The 17,385-nt window shown below is 38.8% G+C and overlaps 1 protein-coding gene across 1 annotated transcript in view; it reads left to right on the top strand.

Annotated features, from left to right (window-relative positions):
- The window catches only part of L3mbtl4 (l(3)mbt-like 4 (Drosophila)), a 259,896-nt gene that overhangs the window by 15,986 nt on the left and 226,525 nt on the right, over positions 1–17,385 (top strand). The window contains exons 3-7 of the mRNA XM_013027135.1: positions 8,714–8,818; positions 9,802–9,937; positions 11,739–11,830; positions 13,387–13,541; positions 14,860–14,936. Coding sequence (XP_012882589.1) covers positions 8,714–8,818; positions 9,802–9,937; positions 11,739–11,830; positions 13,387–13,541; positions 14,860–14,936 — 565 coding nt within the window. The remainder of the gene's footprint in view (positions 1–8,713; positions 8,819–9,801; positions 9,938–11,738; positions 11,831–13,386; positions 13,542–14,859; positions 14,937–17,385) is intronic.

The following is a 17,385-nucleotide window of genomic DNA, read 5'->3' as shown; positions in this document are numbered from 1 at the left end:
AAATGAACTTTACAACGTTGGTGGGGGGGGAGGGGGTAAGGAGAAGGATTGGGATGGGGGGGGAGGCTGGGAAATGTTGTGAAGGGTAAACAAAGGAAGAGGCTGCAATGCTTGGTAAGAAATGTACGCATTATCCTGCCCATGTAATTGTAACCCCTCTGTACAGTATTTTCACAAATAAAATAAAATAAAAAATAAAAAAATAAAAAAAAGAAGCTATATTAACATAATGAAAGTAAGAATAATCACACTGGAAAGTTTGGGGATTTCTTCCAGGCTTGACACTTGGATGTTAATTTAAAATTGACCACTTCCTTCAGCCAGGTACCAGGAGCTGCCTGTTTTACCCCTTGAACACAGTGGTCTGGACCCTTTTCTCCACCCAAAGCCCCTGCCCTGCCTTAGTCAAGGTCTCCTTGTCACCTGCCACAGCAGTTACAGCCTTCTGGATTTCTTGTATAGGTTTGTGCGCATATTAGGGTTTGAATTTGGATGAACAGTTCTCTACTGACTGTGCAAATGGAGCTATTTGTGGAAAACTCTTCAGGCTCTTTGTATATGCAATGAAACCCTTCTATTGAATTACCTATGCTACCAATAGTGAGATCTTTCTAAAATACAGTCATGATTCTGTTTTCTTTTTCTTGCTTGAACTCAGGGCTTGGGCGCTGCCTGAGCTTTTTGCTCAAGATTAGCACTTTACCACTTGAAACATTTCCACTTCTGGCTTTTGGCTGCTAATTGGAAATAAGAGTCTTGTGGGCTTTCCTGCTTAGTCTGGCTCAAAGTACAATCCACAGATCTCAGCTTCTTAAGTAGCTAGGATTCCAGGTGTAAGCTACCAGCTCTTGGCTCATTGGCTCTCTTTAGGCACACCACTTGTAATGATTTGGTGTTGTATAATTGTAGTCAGGATGACTATGGTATACAGTGCCTTGTAAGAATATACAAACAAGCAATAAAAGGAATATTTGTGTGGGGGTGGCAGTGGAGGGGTGCTGACACTGGGCTTTGAACTCAAGACCCTAGCATTCTTTTTTATTGTAAAGGTGATGTAAAGAGGGGTTATAGTTACGTAAGTCCGGTATTAAGTATGTTTCTTTTGAGCAGTGTCACCCACTCCCTCATTTTCTCACAGTTGTTTTCCTCCCTAACCCCACCCCATCAGTTGCATAGTTCATTTCCAATAGAGTGTCTAGTGTGTACCACTGGTGAATTAATTCACCTTTCTCCCCACTGTTTCTGTGCTTCCCGTTCCCCTCTCCAAATCAGATAAACTTAGATACAAGACAGAAGGTACAGAAATCAAAACCAGTGACAAAAGGGAAGAAAAATAGAAAGAAAAACCCACAAAATGTAAAATGAAAAACCTCTTTTTTTCCACTTCTTGGAATTCATTTTGATAAGCTTCATTTTATATGATCATATGCACATACCTATTGAACCTTTGTGATCTTCTCCTAAGAATATCTTCCTTTGTTTCAGTATGTGAATGTCTAGAATCCTGTTTAATTAACCATGCCCAAATATAATTTTTTGTCTTTTACTATCCACTGGGTTTGCTTAAAGATTTATAGGCACATTCTAATTATTACAAATGAGGGAAACCATGCAACCTATGTTTCTGGCTTGCTTCACTTAATATAATTTTTCCAAGTCTTTCCATTTCCTTATGAATGTGGCAGAGTAATTCTTTCTGATGGAAGCATAGAATTCTATTGTGTATTTTCTTGATTTACTCTTCCACTGAGAGGCATCTGGGTTGATTCCCTATCTTAGTTTTCGTAAACAATCCTGCAGTGAACATGGTTGCGCTGGTGCATTAGAGTGGCCTGGTTTGTGGTCATTTGAATAAATGCCCAGGAGTGGGATTGCTGGATCATAGGAAAGCTCTATGTTTAGTCTTTTGAAGAACCTCCATACTGCTTTCCAGAGTGGTTGAACAAGTTTACATTCCCACCAACATTGTAGTAGTTCCCTTTTGGCAACATCCCTGCCAGAATCTGTTATTGTTAGTTTTCTTGATAATGGCCATTCTAACTGGGGTGAGATGGAATCTCAATGTTGTTTTGAGTTGCATTTCTTTTATGGAAAGAGATGTAGAGTATCTTGTCACATATCTATTGCCCATTCTTATTTCTTATTCAGGGAAAGCTCTCTTTAGATCTTTATCCCACTTATTGATTGGATGTCCTCTCTTTGAGGATTTGTTTTGGGGAAATTTAATTTTTTGAGCTCTAAGTAAATTTTAAATATGAAGCCCTGCTGTGATGCATAACTAGCAAAGATCTCCCATTTTGGGCTTTCCATTTATCTTACTAGCTATGTCTTTGGCTTTGTTGGTCAAGGCTGGTGCTCTACCACTGGTTTATTATTATTATTATTATTTGTTTTTGCTTTAAAGAGCTATTTCTTCATCTTTTCTTCTGACACTTTTGATTGTATATGTGTGTGAGGGGGCTAGTACTGGGATTTGAACTAAGGGCCTCATGTAAGTTATACAAGTCTTTACTTTGAGCCATAGCCTTAGTTATTTTTTAAATAGGATCTTTGCATTTGGTCCAAAAGTTTCTATAATAGCAGGAAGGTATAAATAGGAGATTTTTTGTTGTGATTTTATTAGTTGTGATTGGGTCTTGCTAACTTTTTGCCAAGGTGGTCCTCAAATTTCTACCCTTCTGATCACTGCCAAGAATCTCGAATTACAAGTATGAGCCACTGTGCCCTGCTTGAATTATGTTTTACACTATCAATTGCAAGACCGATTTTGTTTCCCCTGTGAGTAGAGAAAATCTTTTGATGCTGACAAGTTGTTAAATCTATGTGATCAAGCTTTTTATACTATAGTTTGCCTTTATAAGACCTCTGATGTCTCCTGCTTCACATTTGGAATTGTGATGCCTCAGCCCTGGAGATGTGTATTAGGACAATGTAAGATGTGCAGATGTTGGTGACATAAAACCCTTGAAGCAAGCTGCCGTACTGATGGAAATAGTCTTTGGCGTCATAATAAATTCTGTTTTTATCATCCACATGCAGACCTTCCACGAATCTCTTCCCCTGCTGGCAGCAGAGGCAGTTTTCGTCATCAGAGGCTGATGGCCTGGCCCAGTGGGCTGCATAGTGTGTTATGAGTGTGGGCCTCTGAGTCTGGGGCTTGACTGTATGTCAGATTTCCCCAATTCTTTCAACATTGACTTAATATCAGCATAATGTGGACACATCTGTGGCCTGGGCCAGCACTTGCTGGCGTTCAGATGTAGCCACGACCTATCACCTCAGTGCTCTCCTGGCACACCTTAGAAGATGCTCTGCTAATGATTGTGGCCATCTACCCTTCACAGTCTGTATTGGATCGGTGAGCAATTGTCACAGTGTACCATCTGTGTTCATGATCGTGTGCAAGGTGCTGCATTTCTTACACACTGTATCAGGTGTCCAAGAGTTGTATCATTGGTGTCAGGGTACTCATGGAGCAGAGACCCACAGGGACCCACAGAGAGTAGACACCTGTGGGGACACACACATCAGGATTGCTCTTAAATGTGGCTTCACAGCAGCCTGTCTGGATTTTCTCTACGTGTAGCCTTTCCCCCTTAACACCATGACTCATTTTTATAAGCTTTTAAAATAATAACGCATAATTTGTACCTGCATTTGCTATGAGGATGGAACCTTGAATAATGCTTCTCCATTATCAGTGACAAAACAAATCAGTTTCCTACTAAAATATTGCTTCGCCTCTATTCTGGGACAAGAAAATGGCCAAACAACACAACTTGTCTTTTGTTTCCATGGGCACATGGCACTTGTTTGGAAATATGTTTAAAGAAGCCATCCCTGGCCAGGGGCCAGGTTTTCTAGTGCCAGCTCTGTCCTCTTAGGTGGTCCATTGTTTGGCAGGTTTCCCAAACTGAAGTCGCTAGTTATTAATTATGCTACTAAACTGGCTGTATGTCCTGGAGAAAGTCCCCCTTCCCTGCTTGGGTGGACTTCATTTAATTGTAAAAGCTTTGTGTTTACAATAATCAGATCTACAAGCCTTAGGATCTTGTGTGAGTTTCATGAGCTTATTGTTTGTTTTAAGTGTGTGATTTCTAGCTCCCCTTCCTTATAATGAAATACAGTGGGGTTTTATTTAATAAATTGAAAAACCTTGTGTTGAATATTGACATTCAATCTCAGTGAAGTAATGGTTTTATAAAGCACAACAATAATTGTTTTAAAGAGGAAATTGTTTATTGTCAAATCATGTCATGACTAAATCATTAAAAAAAACAGACAATGGAAGGCACTTATGTTTCTCACGAAATGTTCCCTTTCACAGGGTTAAAGACTGCTGTGTTTTATGGCAGCATTAGAGGAAGCCTCCAGTACTTGGCTGAAATGTTGGGAGCTATAGACAGGGGCAACTCATGCTGTCCTTACTCCAGGCTGTGAGGTGTTGGAGGGCCAGGTTTCCCAAGCAGGCGGGTGTGCTCACTCTACATCACTCTGCAGCCTCTCAACACCTCCATCTACAGCTCTTGATTGTGTGAAAAAAAAGAAAATAGAACGCTGTTGTGTTGCTTTCTACAGCTTCTTCATTCTCCATTCTGTATTACTGATATGCCCCTTCTCAACCCCCTCACTGTCTCAATAATATTGTGTGTGCCTGCACATGCATGCGTGTGTGGTGTGTTGAAGTGAGCAGGATGATTTCAAAGCAGTGAACAGGAGGCAGGCACACCAAACCTGCTAAATGCAATCTGCTGGAAAATAGAGTAGATGTGAAAAGAGGGCTGGGAGACACAATGACATGTATTTCTCTAGAGATAAAATATCCCTGAGAAATCATGTATTCTTGCCATTTCAGTTTTGGATTTTATCTTCTTTAAAGTTTTCCTTGGGAGCTTCAAAATGATCTGTGACTGTAAGAAAGATTTTAACGGCATTTTACAAGCCAATTCATAAAGAGTTAAAAGATGGCCTCGTGTTTACATGAAAAGCTAGGTGCATTGAATGAATGGTGGTACTCACATACAATGGAATACACTGCAGCTGTTACAGCAACAATGAGATGTATAAGACGTTATGTCGAAAAACGAACTTTACAACTTTGGCCAGGGATGGGATGGAGGGGGTGGGGAAGGGGGAAGCCGGGTAGGGTTGGGGTAGGAAAAGGATGGGAAGGGGAAACAAAGGAAGAGGCAACAATGCTTGATAAGAAATGCACTCATTACCATTCCCATGTAATTGTAACCCCTCTGTATGATATTTTCACAATACAAAAAATATATATATAATAAACAAAGTTGGGGGAACATTGGTGTGAGCTAGCGTTGGGTGTTTTCTAGGAGACATGTTTTTTTTTCTGTACACGTACAGAAAGCATACACAGAAAGGCACAATAGTATTTGCCTTGTGTGTAAGAACAAAGGGAAAACAAGAAAAGTAAGCACATGATCATTTAGGGAAAAAAAACGAAGACACAAGACAAACTAGGGAACAATGGTTATTTGAGAAGTTTTAGGAGGAATGAGGTTGATAGGAGTCAGGGCCGAAAAGAAACATCTTTGAGTGCCATGTATTATGATTTTACCTTTCAGAAACTTATTGACACTCTATATACTAAAAAAAATAAAAATTATTGTGAGTCAAAAGCAGTTTTAGTTAATAATCTCAATTGTACGTGAAAATATACCACAATAGCACTGGAGGGAAAACAATGAATCTATACTATTTTAAATTACAGATTCCATTCTGTGATGGCAGAGTGGGTGAAAGGATCCATCACAGCCATTCCAGGGGACCACACAGAGGCAGGCAGGCGCAGGAGAAAGATTATTAAAATGTTTATTAAAGGAGCCATATGTCCCTCGGAGTGAGAGCACATGGCAGCCTCCACTATAAAGGTAGCAGCACGGTCTGTGGGTAGGAAGTGAGGTAGATGGGAGGTCAGGTGGGTCTGGGCAGAGAGAGAGGGGCCAGCTGTATGGAAGGAACTCTAGGACTGAGAGGAGCTCAGGTCTGGGTGGAGCTGAGGACCAAGGTGGGCATAATGCTTACATTGCCCACTCCATTGTTTAATAAAAATAGGGAGCCCCAGGCCGGGGGGTGTCTAGGGTCTTTTGGGAAACTGGGTAGGAGAGAGCATAATGGACTGGTTGGAAGTACCATTCAGAGGCTACTATAAATACAAATAGCAGGTAACAAAGGCAAGACTGTAACTTTTTGTCCAGCTAGAAGATAGACAGATATGGACATTAGGTGGGAAAGCAACTATTTCTCTTGATCTCCCAGCTCTGATTTATTTTGGAAGGGCGAGCATAAAGTGACTCCATTGAGATTTTCATCTCTTACTCATCTCCATGGATTCCATTGCTAGGACTGACTTTTTCCTGGTGGGTGTCTCAACATCCATTGCTGGGATAGCTTGTCCCAGTTGTTATCTACCAGGTTTAGACTCAAGGTCTGAGCACTGTCCCTGAGCATTTCTACTCGAGGCTAGTGCTCTACCATTTAGAGTCACAATGCCACTTTCAGCCTTTCGCTGGATACTTAGAGGTGAGTCTCTAGCCATGGCTCTAGCCTGGCTCTGTGCTGATTAGCTGGGAAATGGAGTTTTGGAGGGATTCTTTGTGCTTTGGATGGCTTTGAGCTGTGGCAAAAGGAGTCTTTTTATTTCCAGTTAAAGCAACAAGGAGATCAATGAGATAGAGATTGCTTATAACTTGTTAACAATTGACTAACAATTATTTGTTAGAGTTTTGTAACAAAACCCAGTAGACGTTTATAAACTACAATTGATTGGCACTCTAAGTAGTGCCGATTGTCTCTGGGCAACCTGTTTAAAGTGCCTTATATACAATACTTAACTTTTAATACATGTACAGACCTTTTCTTGGGCTACAGCAGTATAGCCTGTTTAACACTCTGGTTTGTAAAAGCATTTTTCTGCAGTCTGAGTTACCTTTAGGAAATTTGCAGTTGTTCTTAATGTACTAGCACTGTACCAAGAACCTAGACTTAGCATCGCTTTTCCTTTAGAAATACATCCAGTTATAAAATAGCAACTTCTATCTTTTTCGCATATACCCCTTATGGTCTAACTTGTGGGGATTAACTTTACAGAAACAAATATCTGAACTGGCTTGTGTTTATTCTTTTTTTTACCCCAAATCATCAGCCTTTTGGTCATGTGAGATGGAGCAAGGGGATGCTATGACATCTGTTTCACTTCCCGCTGGTTACCTCTAACACTTCTACAGTGAGGACGGGAAACAAACTCATGTTCTTTGAGTGGGCTTGTTTATTGCGTTAACGGAAAAAAACAGTCCTGACATCACAGGAGATGTGCTGTAGGACTCAGTAAAAGATAAATGGATTGACCTTGTTGGAGGAGAAATATAGAATGAACCTTGTGGAACAGAATAGAATGGAACCTATCTGTTTGAACCTAGGATTTATAAAACATGAATATGTACATGTTCATCTATTCATGTGCCTATGTGTGTGCACTCTTGGTGTAACTATACAGCAAAGAAATCAGACAGCAGAATGATTGAATGGCTACAATTAACATTTTCATCAAGAAACAAATGGAACTCAGGAATGTCTGGTTGTGATATCCTGAGAACGATGTAGCACCTTTGTAGTATTCTAGCAAAAACATTAAGTATAACTTTACTCTGTTTATGAAAATATTAAACAAAAGCAAAATGAGGAATATTCTAATGGGAAAATCAGAGTATGGGAAAGGAATGTATTCTTAAATAAATATCATTGCTCCAAATGACAAAGATGAAGGAACAGAAAATGTCAGAACTAAGGGAGACTACAAACCCTTGCCACAGAAATAATACCTGGTTCTAGGAAGGGGCTATTGTTTCTAATTTGTACTCTTGGTTCCTTCTAAATTTCAACAGTTAAATTACCCGGAAAATATCAGTCTAGTTTTAGAGGTTAGAAGGATTTCATAGGCTGGATGTGCAAGTATGCAGGAAACACACTTTCCCATGTTAAAATGACATCTTTCAACTAAGCATGTTGGGTATATGTATAATTTCAGCACTTGGGAATGCAGAGGCAAAAAGACATCGAATTCAAGGCCACTCTGGACTACCCAGTAGCACGCTTTCTAGAAAACAGAAAGTTTCTCTATAGCAGTGTTACTGTAAACAGTGAAGGGCCCAGTTAAAGATAGAGCGTGGATAATTGGTGTAAGCCACAAAGATTGATCAAGAGAGATGTATGAGAAGTTCATAAGATCTCATGGATGAACTGAGAGAATATTAACATGATTGAATCATCACTGAAGACCAGTTATATATAGTATATATAGGACTCTTTTAAGCTACATTAATGAGCTTTGAAGCTATACAGTAAATTCATTTTTTAAAATTTCTATTTTATTTCACCTTTTAAAGAAATTGTAGTTATCTATAATTGTGGATTATACAGTGATAATATAATACTTTTTTACATTGTGGATGACTGGATCAAACTAATAAATATATCAATGACCATAAATACCTATCTTGTATTCCTCCCATATAATCCTAAGATCAAAGATTTCCCATGCCTCTTATACCTCAACCTCTGGGAACTACTTGTCTATTCTCTGCTTTTATGACTTCTGTTTTTTCAGATGCCAGATAATGATAACACAATTCAACTTACATTAAATTGTGAAGCAATCTAAATGACTTGTGTTGTATCATAATTTTCCTAGGATCAATCCTTTCCGGAGCATGAAAATGGTTTTCAGATTGGGATGAGATTAGAAGGCATTGATCCTCGACATCCATCTGTATTCTGTGTGCTTTCTGTAGCTGAGGTAAGAGATGGTGTTGTCTTAGGCAGATTACGCAATCATAGAATTTTCTAGAAAATAACAGATTTGAGTTATATTGTATCTTTAACAAGGTCCAGTACATTATGGATTTATTTTAGTTGGTAATGGGTAAAATACATTTCCTAATGTGTTTTTCCTTACTCAGAAGATGAATTTTCTAGCACTTCCACCGACTTGTATTTTCTTGACTTAATTGCTAAATAGTTTTCATCTAAGGTTGATAATAATCCATGAGTCCCACATGTTTGTTAATACTGTTAGCAGACATATAATTATTTATGTTTTAGCTGAAGGAGTGAGAAATGGCTATGAATTAAGTTCACATACATGAATTATACATTTATATAAGTATGTTCATTTTATGAAAAGTATATATATTGACTCACCATTCAGGAAAGTAAAAGGCTTACAAAATGTGATGCTTACTAAATGTATTATTAAATCAATAAAGATGTCTATATTTCTAACAGCATTGAACCTAGAAGTCACATTCATTTGCTTTACTTGATTGATTGTAGCTATTAAACTCATATAGCATGCATAGAGGATGTGTTTCTCAGAGTTTTGTTATTTTCAGTGTTGAGTATGCTGGTCCACATGTTAGAGTTAAAATCAAGCTGTGCTTTGTCTTGAGATATGAATCCAAGGGGAACTGCAGGATATTTGGCTTCTGAATGTATATTTGACAGGCATTGAATTACTAAATTAGTCAATTAATGTACATATATTGATCTCAGATTCTTAGATTGGCTAGAAGGCTGAGTTTTGGTAGATACCTGACTATTTACTTCATCACTATTTTGTTTTAATCTGATGCCATAGACTGTATTAATTGGTCCCCAAATGAAAACATTTGAATGGATAGACTCATGTGTAGAGATAAGATATCCGAATATTTTGTGAATTTTGGGTTCACTTCACATGTATGGCACTTAATGAATGGTCACAAACTTTCTATGCTGCAGGTGTGTGGTTACCGGCTGAGACTTCATTTTGATGGTTATTTAAGCTGCTATGATTTCTGGATCAATGCTGGTTCCCCTGATATTCATCCAGTAGGATGGTGTGGAAGGACCAAACATGAACTACACATCCCTAAGGGTAAGCCTGGATGCAGTTACCAACCCAATAGAATCGCTTACTATTTCAGTTTCATTTTAGTAATAGTTCATAAAATATTAACAAGAAAACCCAGTGTCAATTGATTTCCACAATGAAAGTGTGACCCACAGTGTTATCATCTTTAGAAATAAGTACCTTTAGCCAGACACTGGTGGCTCACCTATAGCTCTGGCTCCCCAGGTAGAGATAGGTGAGATCTGAAGTATTATGGTTCAAATCCAACCTAAGCAGAAAAGTTCTTGAGATTTCGTCTCCAAAATAACCACCTTAAAACAAATATGGAGATATGTTTCAAGTAGTAGAGTATCAATTGTGAGCAAGCAGTGGAGCAAGTACTCAGACCCTGAGTTCAAACCCTGGTACTGGTAAGATAAGAAGAAAGGGGGAAAAGAAGGGAAGAAAAGGGGAAGGAAAATGAGGGAAGGGGAGGAGGGGGCAGGAAAGAAGGGGAATAATGTATCTAAAAGAAAAGTATTTGTAACTTTTTAGATCAGATATTCTGATAAAGTACATTAGGCACAAAAATACTACAAGAGCATCTTCTTGTAAAATTTATTAAGCCTTACAAGGATTATAGAACTAATGTTTAAATCATTGTCAAAATGAAATATGTCACTATATCAATGATACTGTACAGTGAAGAGAGTTGAATTATTAGGAATAGTTTGTTGCAAACTTGGAAATAATGGAAAGCGGGAAACTGGAAAGATTCACAGTTTTCTTGGGAAATACAAGTCCCATCTTTGTCTCATTTTATATACAGGAATCTAGGCCAGAAAGATGAGTCTGAATCTTTATATTCACTCTGTGTATATGAGCTGAGGAGTTTTTTCACTAACAACTTCCTTTCCTGCTTGCTGATATTCTATTGGATTATTGTTAATCTGCATAGTCCTCTTATTCTTAGAAATCACTTTGTATGTCTCTTGGGATCTATCTGATGTAGAGTCTTTTGAGACTGTTGGATTTCATAGTTACTTGTCAGGCAACAGGCTCATTCATCCAGTATGTATGATAGAATCCTTACTGGGTATGGTGCTCGTGATGGCAGAGTGAATGAAGCAGTCTTTGTCTTCATGGAGCTTTCCTTCCAGAGAGGGAAGGACTGAGCAAGGCTTCAGGAAAATTCTTTGCAATGGAGGAAGAGTGGGCATGGCTATGAAGTAGAGTTTCAAGGAGAAAAGTGGAAAAGCCAGGCAAGAAGGTAGATGAAACTAGAGGTGAGCTCATGATCTTGAAGTTTGGGCAAGGAGTTTGGCATATGTTCTAATGTGAGGTTCAATCCGAATATATTTACTGAGCTCATGTTATATGGACCAGCTCTGTGTGAGCCACTTTAGAGTACATGGCAGGTAGATTTGTTTTTAATGGAGCTGCCAGATAGTCTTTGGATTGTGAAGGGATTCTTATAATTCTCCCAAGTATCAGGCTTTTTGGGTGCAGTATGGCCTCCCATCTTCTCTGTGAAATGGCTTCTTCAGAGCCAGAGCAACACAGGATCTCCTAAAGCCTTAATGATGATAAGACTTGCATCACGCCAGCATGGTACCGACTCTACATCTCAGTGACCAAAATGTTTGTGGGTAATAAGGTGCCTCCTGGACAAACAAACACATTTGAGGAATATTGGTAGAATGCTTAGGTCTTAATGTAAATTATTTGTGCTATGCTAGGAACATTGGCTGTATAGCAGAAGATTGAATAATAATAGTAACTCTCATATTTAGTATGTATCTGATAATACCTGGTGGTTGTTTTGAGCAATGTGTCTTTTTTTTAGGTTATAGAAAAGATAAATTTGTTTGGATGGATTACTTGAAGGCCTGCAAATTACAAAATGCTCCTAAGAAATTATTCAGAAACAGAAGTTCTGTAAGTATTTTCTTCCTTGGCATAAATCAGGCTTTCCCTTGAGCTTAAATTTCTTCACAAATTCACTTTATATTCTGTTGTATTTTAATCCTTTAAGGAATTAGGAAAGTCTTAACTTCCTGTAACTCTGCTCACTTAATTTGCCACAGTTTCCTGTAGGCATATCCTTTTTTTCCCTTCAAAAGTATAATTAAAGACTTCAATTAAATGTCTAAAGTTGAAAAATTTACATTGAAATCCTGCTAAAATTAAAGTTCTTTTTATAAGTGGTTTTCATTCTTGCTTGCTTGCAGTGGGTTAGTGTTTTAAGCTTAACTTAAACCAAAAGCCACTCTAGGTAGACCTTGGCTGTTCCTAGCTTACAGACTTTTATGCAAGATAAAAAAGACAAGAGGACATTTCCTATAGACTGTAGGTGTTGTGAGGACTTGATGAGAGAGCTCCATATGACACCCTTGTCCCCAGCCACCCAGAGAACCTTCAATAGGCAGAAAGCTGCTCTCTGGGCTCAGAGAAGTGTGAGGTACTCTGGGAGAGGGCATAGCAGCACAGAAGTTTGTGGTTAGGACTTGGTTCTGCTACCTGAGGCTGGGTCATGGAGAACTGAAGCTTGGGGTCAGGAATTAGCTTTGCCACCTAGGGCTGCCATGTACAAATACCTCACTTAATTTCTAGGAACTTCCATTTCCTGATCTTGAAGTGAATGTTATACTCCTGTTAAATGTGTTTCTGTGAGTGTCAAGGAGAAGGAATTAACTAAATGTGAAAGTGCTTTAAAATAGAATATGCTAAGGGAAAAATAAAATCAGTGGTTCATAATAGATAGTAAAGAAACAGATAAAAAAACTCCTAGTTCCCAGATATTGTGTGTATCCTAAATCCTAAGGCTGACTAGTTATAGTCATTCACACATAGAATGAAGTTTTATAACTGTTGATACTAAATGCTAATACTAAAGAGGCATTTCTAACTGAAATTGTATTCTTAGTTTAGTGTATATATATTCCTTAAGTATTGAGAAAACTATTATTTTTAGATCTAATGAGAAAAATGATATTTGATAGTTAAATCAAGACTATACTTACCAGTTGTTCAAATACTGGTATTTGGAAACTATGCAAAACTCCATAGGGAGCTTCAAGCACAGATATGTCCTAATTCATAAAGTGCTGGGTTTTAAGTTTAATACAAATTTCCCTAAACCAAAGAGCGAACATTGAAGATGATAAAGGAAAAATATCCTCCCTGAACTGAATAACAAATATTATTTGCCACATATTACTAGAAGCAGATTGACATGGAATCATGTCTGATCAAAGGTGTGTGTGTGTGTGTGTGTGTGTGTGTGTGTGTGTGTGACCCAAAGCGGTGCCTGGCCTTTTTAGTGAATGGGGGTATTTATTCACCTGGCACTTGTGGCTCACTTTCAGAGGGTGGAAAATTGATACTCCAGGGACTTTACTGATGCCTAAATACTGTAGAGATACTGACATTGGCTCAGCCCTGTTAATATGCTGTTTCTTTTTTGTGCCTCTTCTCCTTCTGGTACATGTTAGAATGGGCCAATGCCTAAGGATTTTCAGGTGGGAATGAAGCTGGAGGCTGTGGATAGGAAGAACCCTTCCTTGGTTTGTGTGGCAACCATAGCAGACATTGTGGATGATCGCCTGCGAGTGCACTTCGACAATCGCGATGAGAGTTATGATTACTGGTGTGTTTTCTTTTCTCTCTTTCTTTTTTGTGTGTGCTGGTACTGGGGATTAAATTTACAGTCTTAGGCCCTGACTTTTCCACTCACAAGGTTGGTGCTCTACCAATGAGTCACACTCCCACTTCTGGTTTGTTTCCTTGTTTTTGTTTTTTGCTGGTTAATCAGAGATAAGAGTCTTACAGCCTGTAATTGTCTGTCTGCCACCTAGGGCTTGAAATCAACATGCCCTTCCCCAAATGAAAGCCTATGCTTATCAAGATTTATTAGGCTGACAGAATCATGATCCTCAGATCTCAGCCTTCTGAGTAGGTAGGATTACAGGCGTGAGCTACTGGCACTTGGCCTAAGGTGTGTTTTATTTTTTTAATGTGTTATGTTTGGTGGTATGCTCCGTATCCCAACAGTAATGCATGTTAGGCATTTAGAGGATAACTCTTCAGTACCATTGCTCATACATCCACTGTTGAATTCAAGCATCTAAGGAACTTTTTTTCCATCCTTCGGGAAATGACTGAAGTAAGGTGGGCAGTCTAGAGCTCTTCAATGTATTATGCCAAGTTTGTAAGAGGAACCGGAGGAAGTTAAGACATTACCAGTTATATGTATGCGTGCATGTAGTTTCCTGGCGTGAAAAATGTTGAGCTCAGATTGTCATATAAATGAAAGACCCCAAGAAAAGAAGAATGAATTATTGGAAAGCCTGTGAGGAATATGCTATGAAGCCATTAAACCAACACTGCGTGAGTTGAAAGAGTTTACTGGAGGGAAGCTTGAAATATGGAAGAAGAGGTTATAGCAAAAATAATTTTTGGAACATTTTCTCATAGTATGTCCTGAGTGAGCCTCCATGACCAAAGTCCTGTGTTCTCCTTTGAACTAAGAAACAGAACAGAATAATTATTGTATATGTCTTAGAGAGAACATTCTAATTTCTTTGAAAGGAAAGGGAAAGAAAACATAGTCACTTGGATTCTTGATTGGAATTTCCTATTAAAATTTGGACTGTCCCATTAATGTTTTCCCTTGGCCCTAGCAATAACTGGTAGAAGAAATTCATTAAAATACTCACTCTGGGGATATCACTGGCATTTTCGGTCCTTGTCAATCCTTCACTCCTTTTTATGCTTTTAAATTTCAAGAAGATTATGCAAAACAGAAGTGTTCTCAGTCAGCATGCAAATAGAGTAATAAAAATGACTTCTAATTTTAAAGCAATGAAGTACAATTTTCCATGGTATCTTTATATCCAGGATGGCCTTCACTATTGAATTCTTTCCCTGGCTTTGGGTGATAATCTGACACAGACTTCTTTCTACAGGTGTGATGTTAATAGTCCTTATGTCCAGCCAGTTGGTTGGTGTCAGGAGAATGGAAGACCTCTGATAGCCCCTCCAGGTGAGCAGCCTGGTCTTTTTTGAAGTGCTTTCAGCATGAGTGGTATTCCCATCTTTACTTTTGTTTATGCAAATGGTATTTAACTATGCAGTGTGTGGGGGGTGGGGGAAGGAAGGCCTGTAATTGTCTGTCTGCCACCTAGGGCTTGAAATCAACATGCCCTTCCCCAAATGAAAGCCTATGCTTATCAAGATTTATTAGACTGACATTAAAAATGTTGCTAAATTCTTTTTATTCCACTGTTGCGGAGGATCGACATTTACAACTAGTTATTTTCAGGTTCATACTTTATTTTTTTAACTTAATTCATTAGATGAACAAAAGGATTGTTAAATCTGTTTCACTTCGTTAAGTGCAGAGAATCTAGAAGTGGGAAAAAAATCTAGAAGCAGAAACATATATCTAGAAGTCCACTTCCCTCACGCTTCTTAAAAAACCTAGAAGTGAAAGCTTCAGAAATGAGGATTAATGATCCTGACTTAATCCTTCAACAAACCAACTAAATGACTGAACTAAATGTTTGAACAATGATTATTCATATTACAGAACTATTAAAATACACTAGTATATACAAATGTATTAATGGAAAAAGAGTAGATTCAAAGGAGATCTCAAAAAACATTATTCCCGTAGAAAGGAAAAGTCAAAGCCAGGTGCCAGTGGTTTATTCCTGTAATCTTAGCTACTCAGGAAATTGAGAACTGAGGATCACAGTTCAAAGCCAGCGTGGGTAGGAAAGTCTGTGAGACTCTTAACTCCAATAAACTACTCAGAAAAAGCCAGAAATGGTGCTGTGGGTCAAGTGGTAGAGTACTAGCTGTGAGGTATATTAAATAGGTAGATTTCATTAGGTAGGCAAGGAAGAGAACACCATGAGCTTATTCAGGCAGGAAGACAAGTTTATTTACCAAGCAGCTGCCCCCGGCAGTGCATGGTGGATAGGTATGGCTGAAAAGGAAGGGAAGAGGTGACCCACCGCTGGGCCAGGACTTATCTAGGCCAGGGACAGGAAGAGGTGTGTCCAGGTGGGAGAAAGGTGTGGCCACACTGGATCTAGATGTGACCTCAGGGTCTAGGACCCTCCTAAGGTCAGATGGGAGGCATGTGACCAGAGGTGGCCCAGGATGTGACCTAGCAGGAAGGGAAGGTGACTGCTTCCAGGTCTGCCGGTTACCTAGGTAACAGATACTGGTTGGAAAGTTGGCAAAGAGAGAGGGAGATGACCCTGTGTAAACCTTACACTAGCCTTGGGCAAAAGAAGTTCAGGGACAGCACCCAAGCCCGGAGTACAAGCACCAGGGATGGCAAAAGCAGAAAGAAAGAAAAAAAGCAAGAAAGAAAGGAAGGAAGGAAGGAAGGAAAAGAAGGAAAGAAAGAAAAGAAAAGCGAAAGAAAGAAGAAAGAAAGGAAGAAAGAAAGAAAAGAAAGAAAGGAAGGAAGAAAGGGTCAAAGTTCAACAAAATAAACTTGAAAAGGGGTAGAGTGGAGTCCAGGGAAAAAGATAGACAAATGAAGAAGATAAGTTGGGGAGAATGCAGTCAAAAATCCCATTGTAACAATGAGATGTACAAGACACTGGTGAAAACGAACTTTACACTTGGGTGGAGGAGTTGGGGAAGTGGTTAGGGAAGGGATGGTAGGGGTAAATCAAAGGAAGAGGTAACAATGCTTGATAGGAACTGTACTCATTACCCTACTCATGTGAGCGTAACCCATCTGTACAGTATTTTTACAATAAAAATATATATGGAAAAAATTCAGTGTATATCCTGCAAAATTAACAAGAATGAGGAAAGGAGTAGGTTAGGAGGGATAAATGAGAATGTTGAAAGTGGAGACATTGATCACGATACATCATCTTCATAAACTGTGTTGTTAAATGACAACCCCTTTGTACACAAAGATAATAAAAAATACTTAGAGGTTTTCTCTATCAAGTCTCTTTGTTTTCAGGTTTAAAAATGAATGGGGATAAAAAGTATAGCTTAATGTGCTTGCTTAGCAAGAAGGCCTGAGTCCTGAATTCCAATCCCCAACCCTAAAAACATAAACAAAACAAAACCAAAAAATAATTTTTTGGCAGTGTAATATTAGCATTTTTTTTGGTCAATTGTGGGGCTTGAACTCTGGGCCTGGGTGCTGTCCCTCAGCTCTTCAGCTCAAGGCGAGTACTCTACCACTTGAGCCACAGTACCACTTCTGTTTTCTTGTGGTTTAATGGAGATAAGAGTCTCATGGACTTTTCTTGCCCCTGCTAGCTTTGAACCGTGATCCTCAGATGTCAGCCTCCTAAGTAGGTAGGATTACAGGCATGAGCCACTGACACCCAGCAATATTAGCATTTTTAAAACAAAAGTCTCAAAGAAATAATGTCTTTCAAAACATAATTCCCAAGAAGAAATGTAGATTATATGATATGCCATCTGGAATGTAGCATCTATTTGATTTT

This window comes from Dipodomys ordii, unplaced genomic scaffold (assembly GCF_000151885.1).
Source record: "Dipodomys ordii isolate 6190 unplaced genomic scaffold, Dord_2.0 Scaffold100, whole genome shotgun sequence".
Taxonomy (NCBI): domain Eukaryota; kingdom Metazoa; phylum Chordata; class Mammalia; order Rodentia; family Heteromyidae; genus Dipodomys; species Dipodomys ordii.
This window is presented reverse-complemented; position numbering and strand designations above follow the sequence as displayed.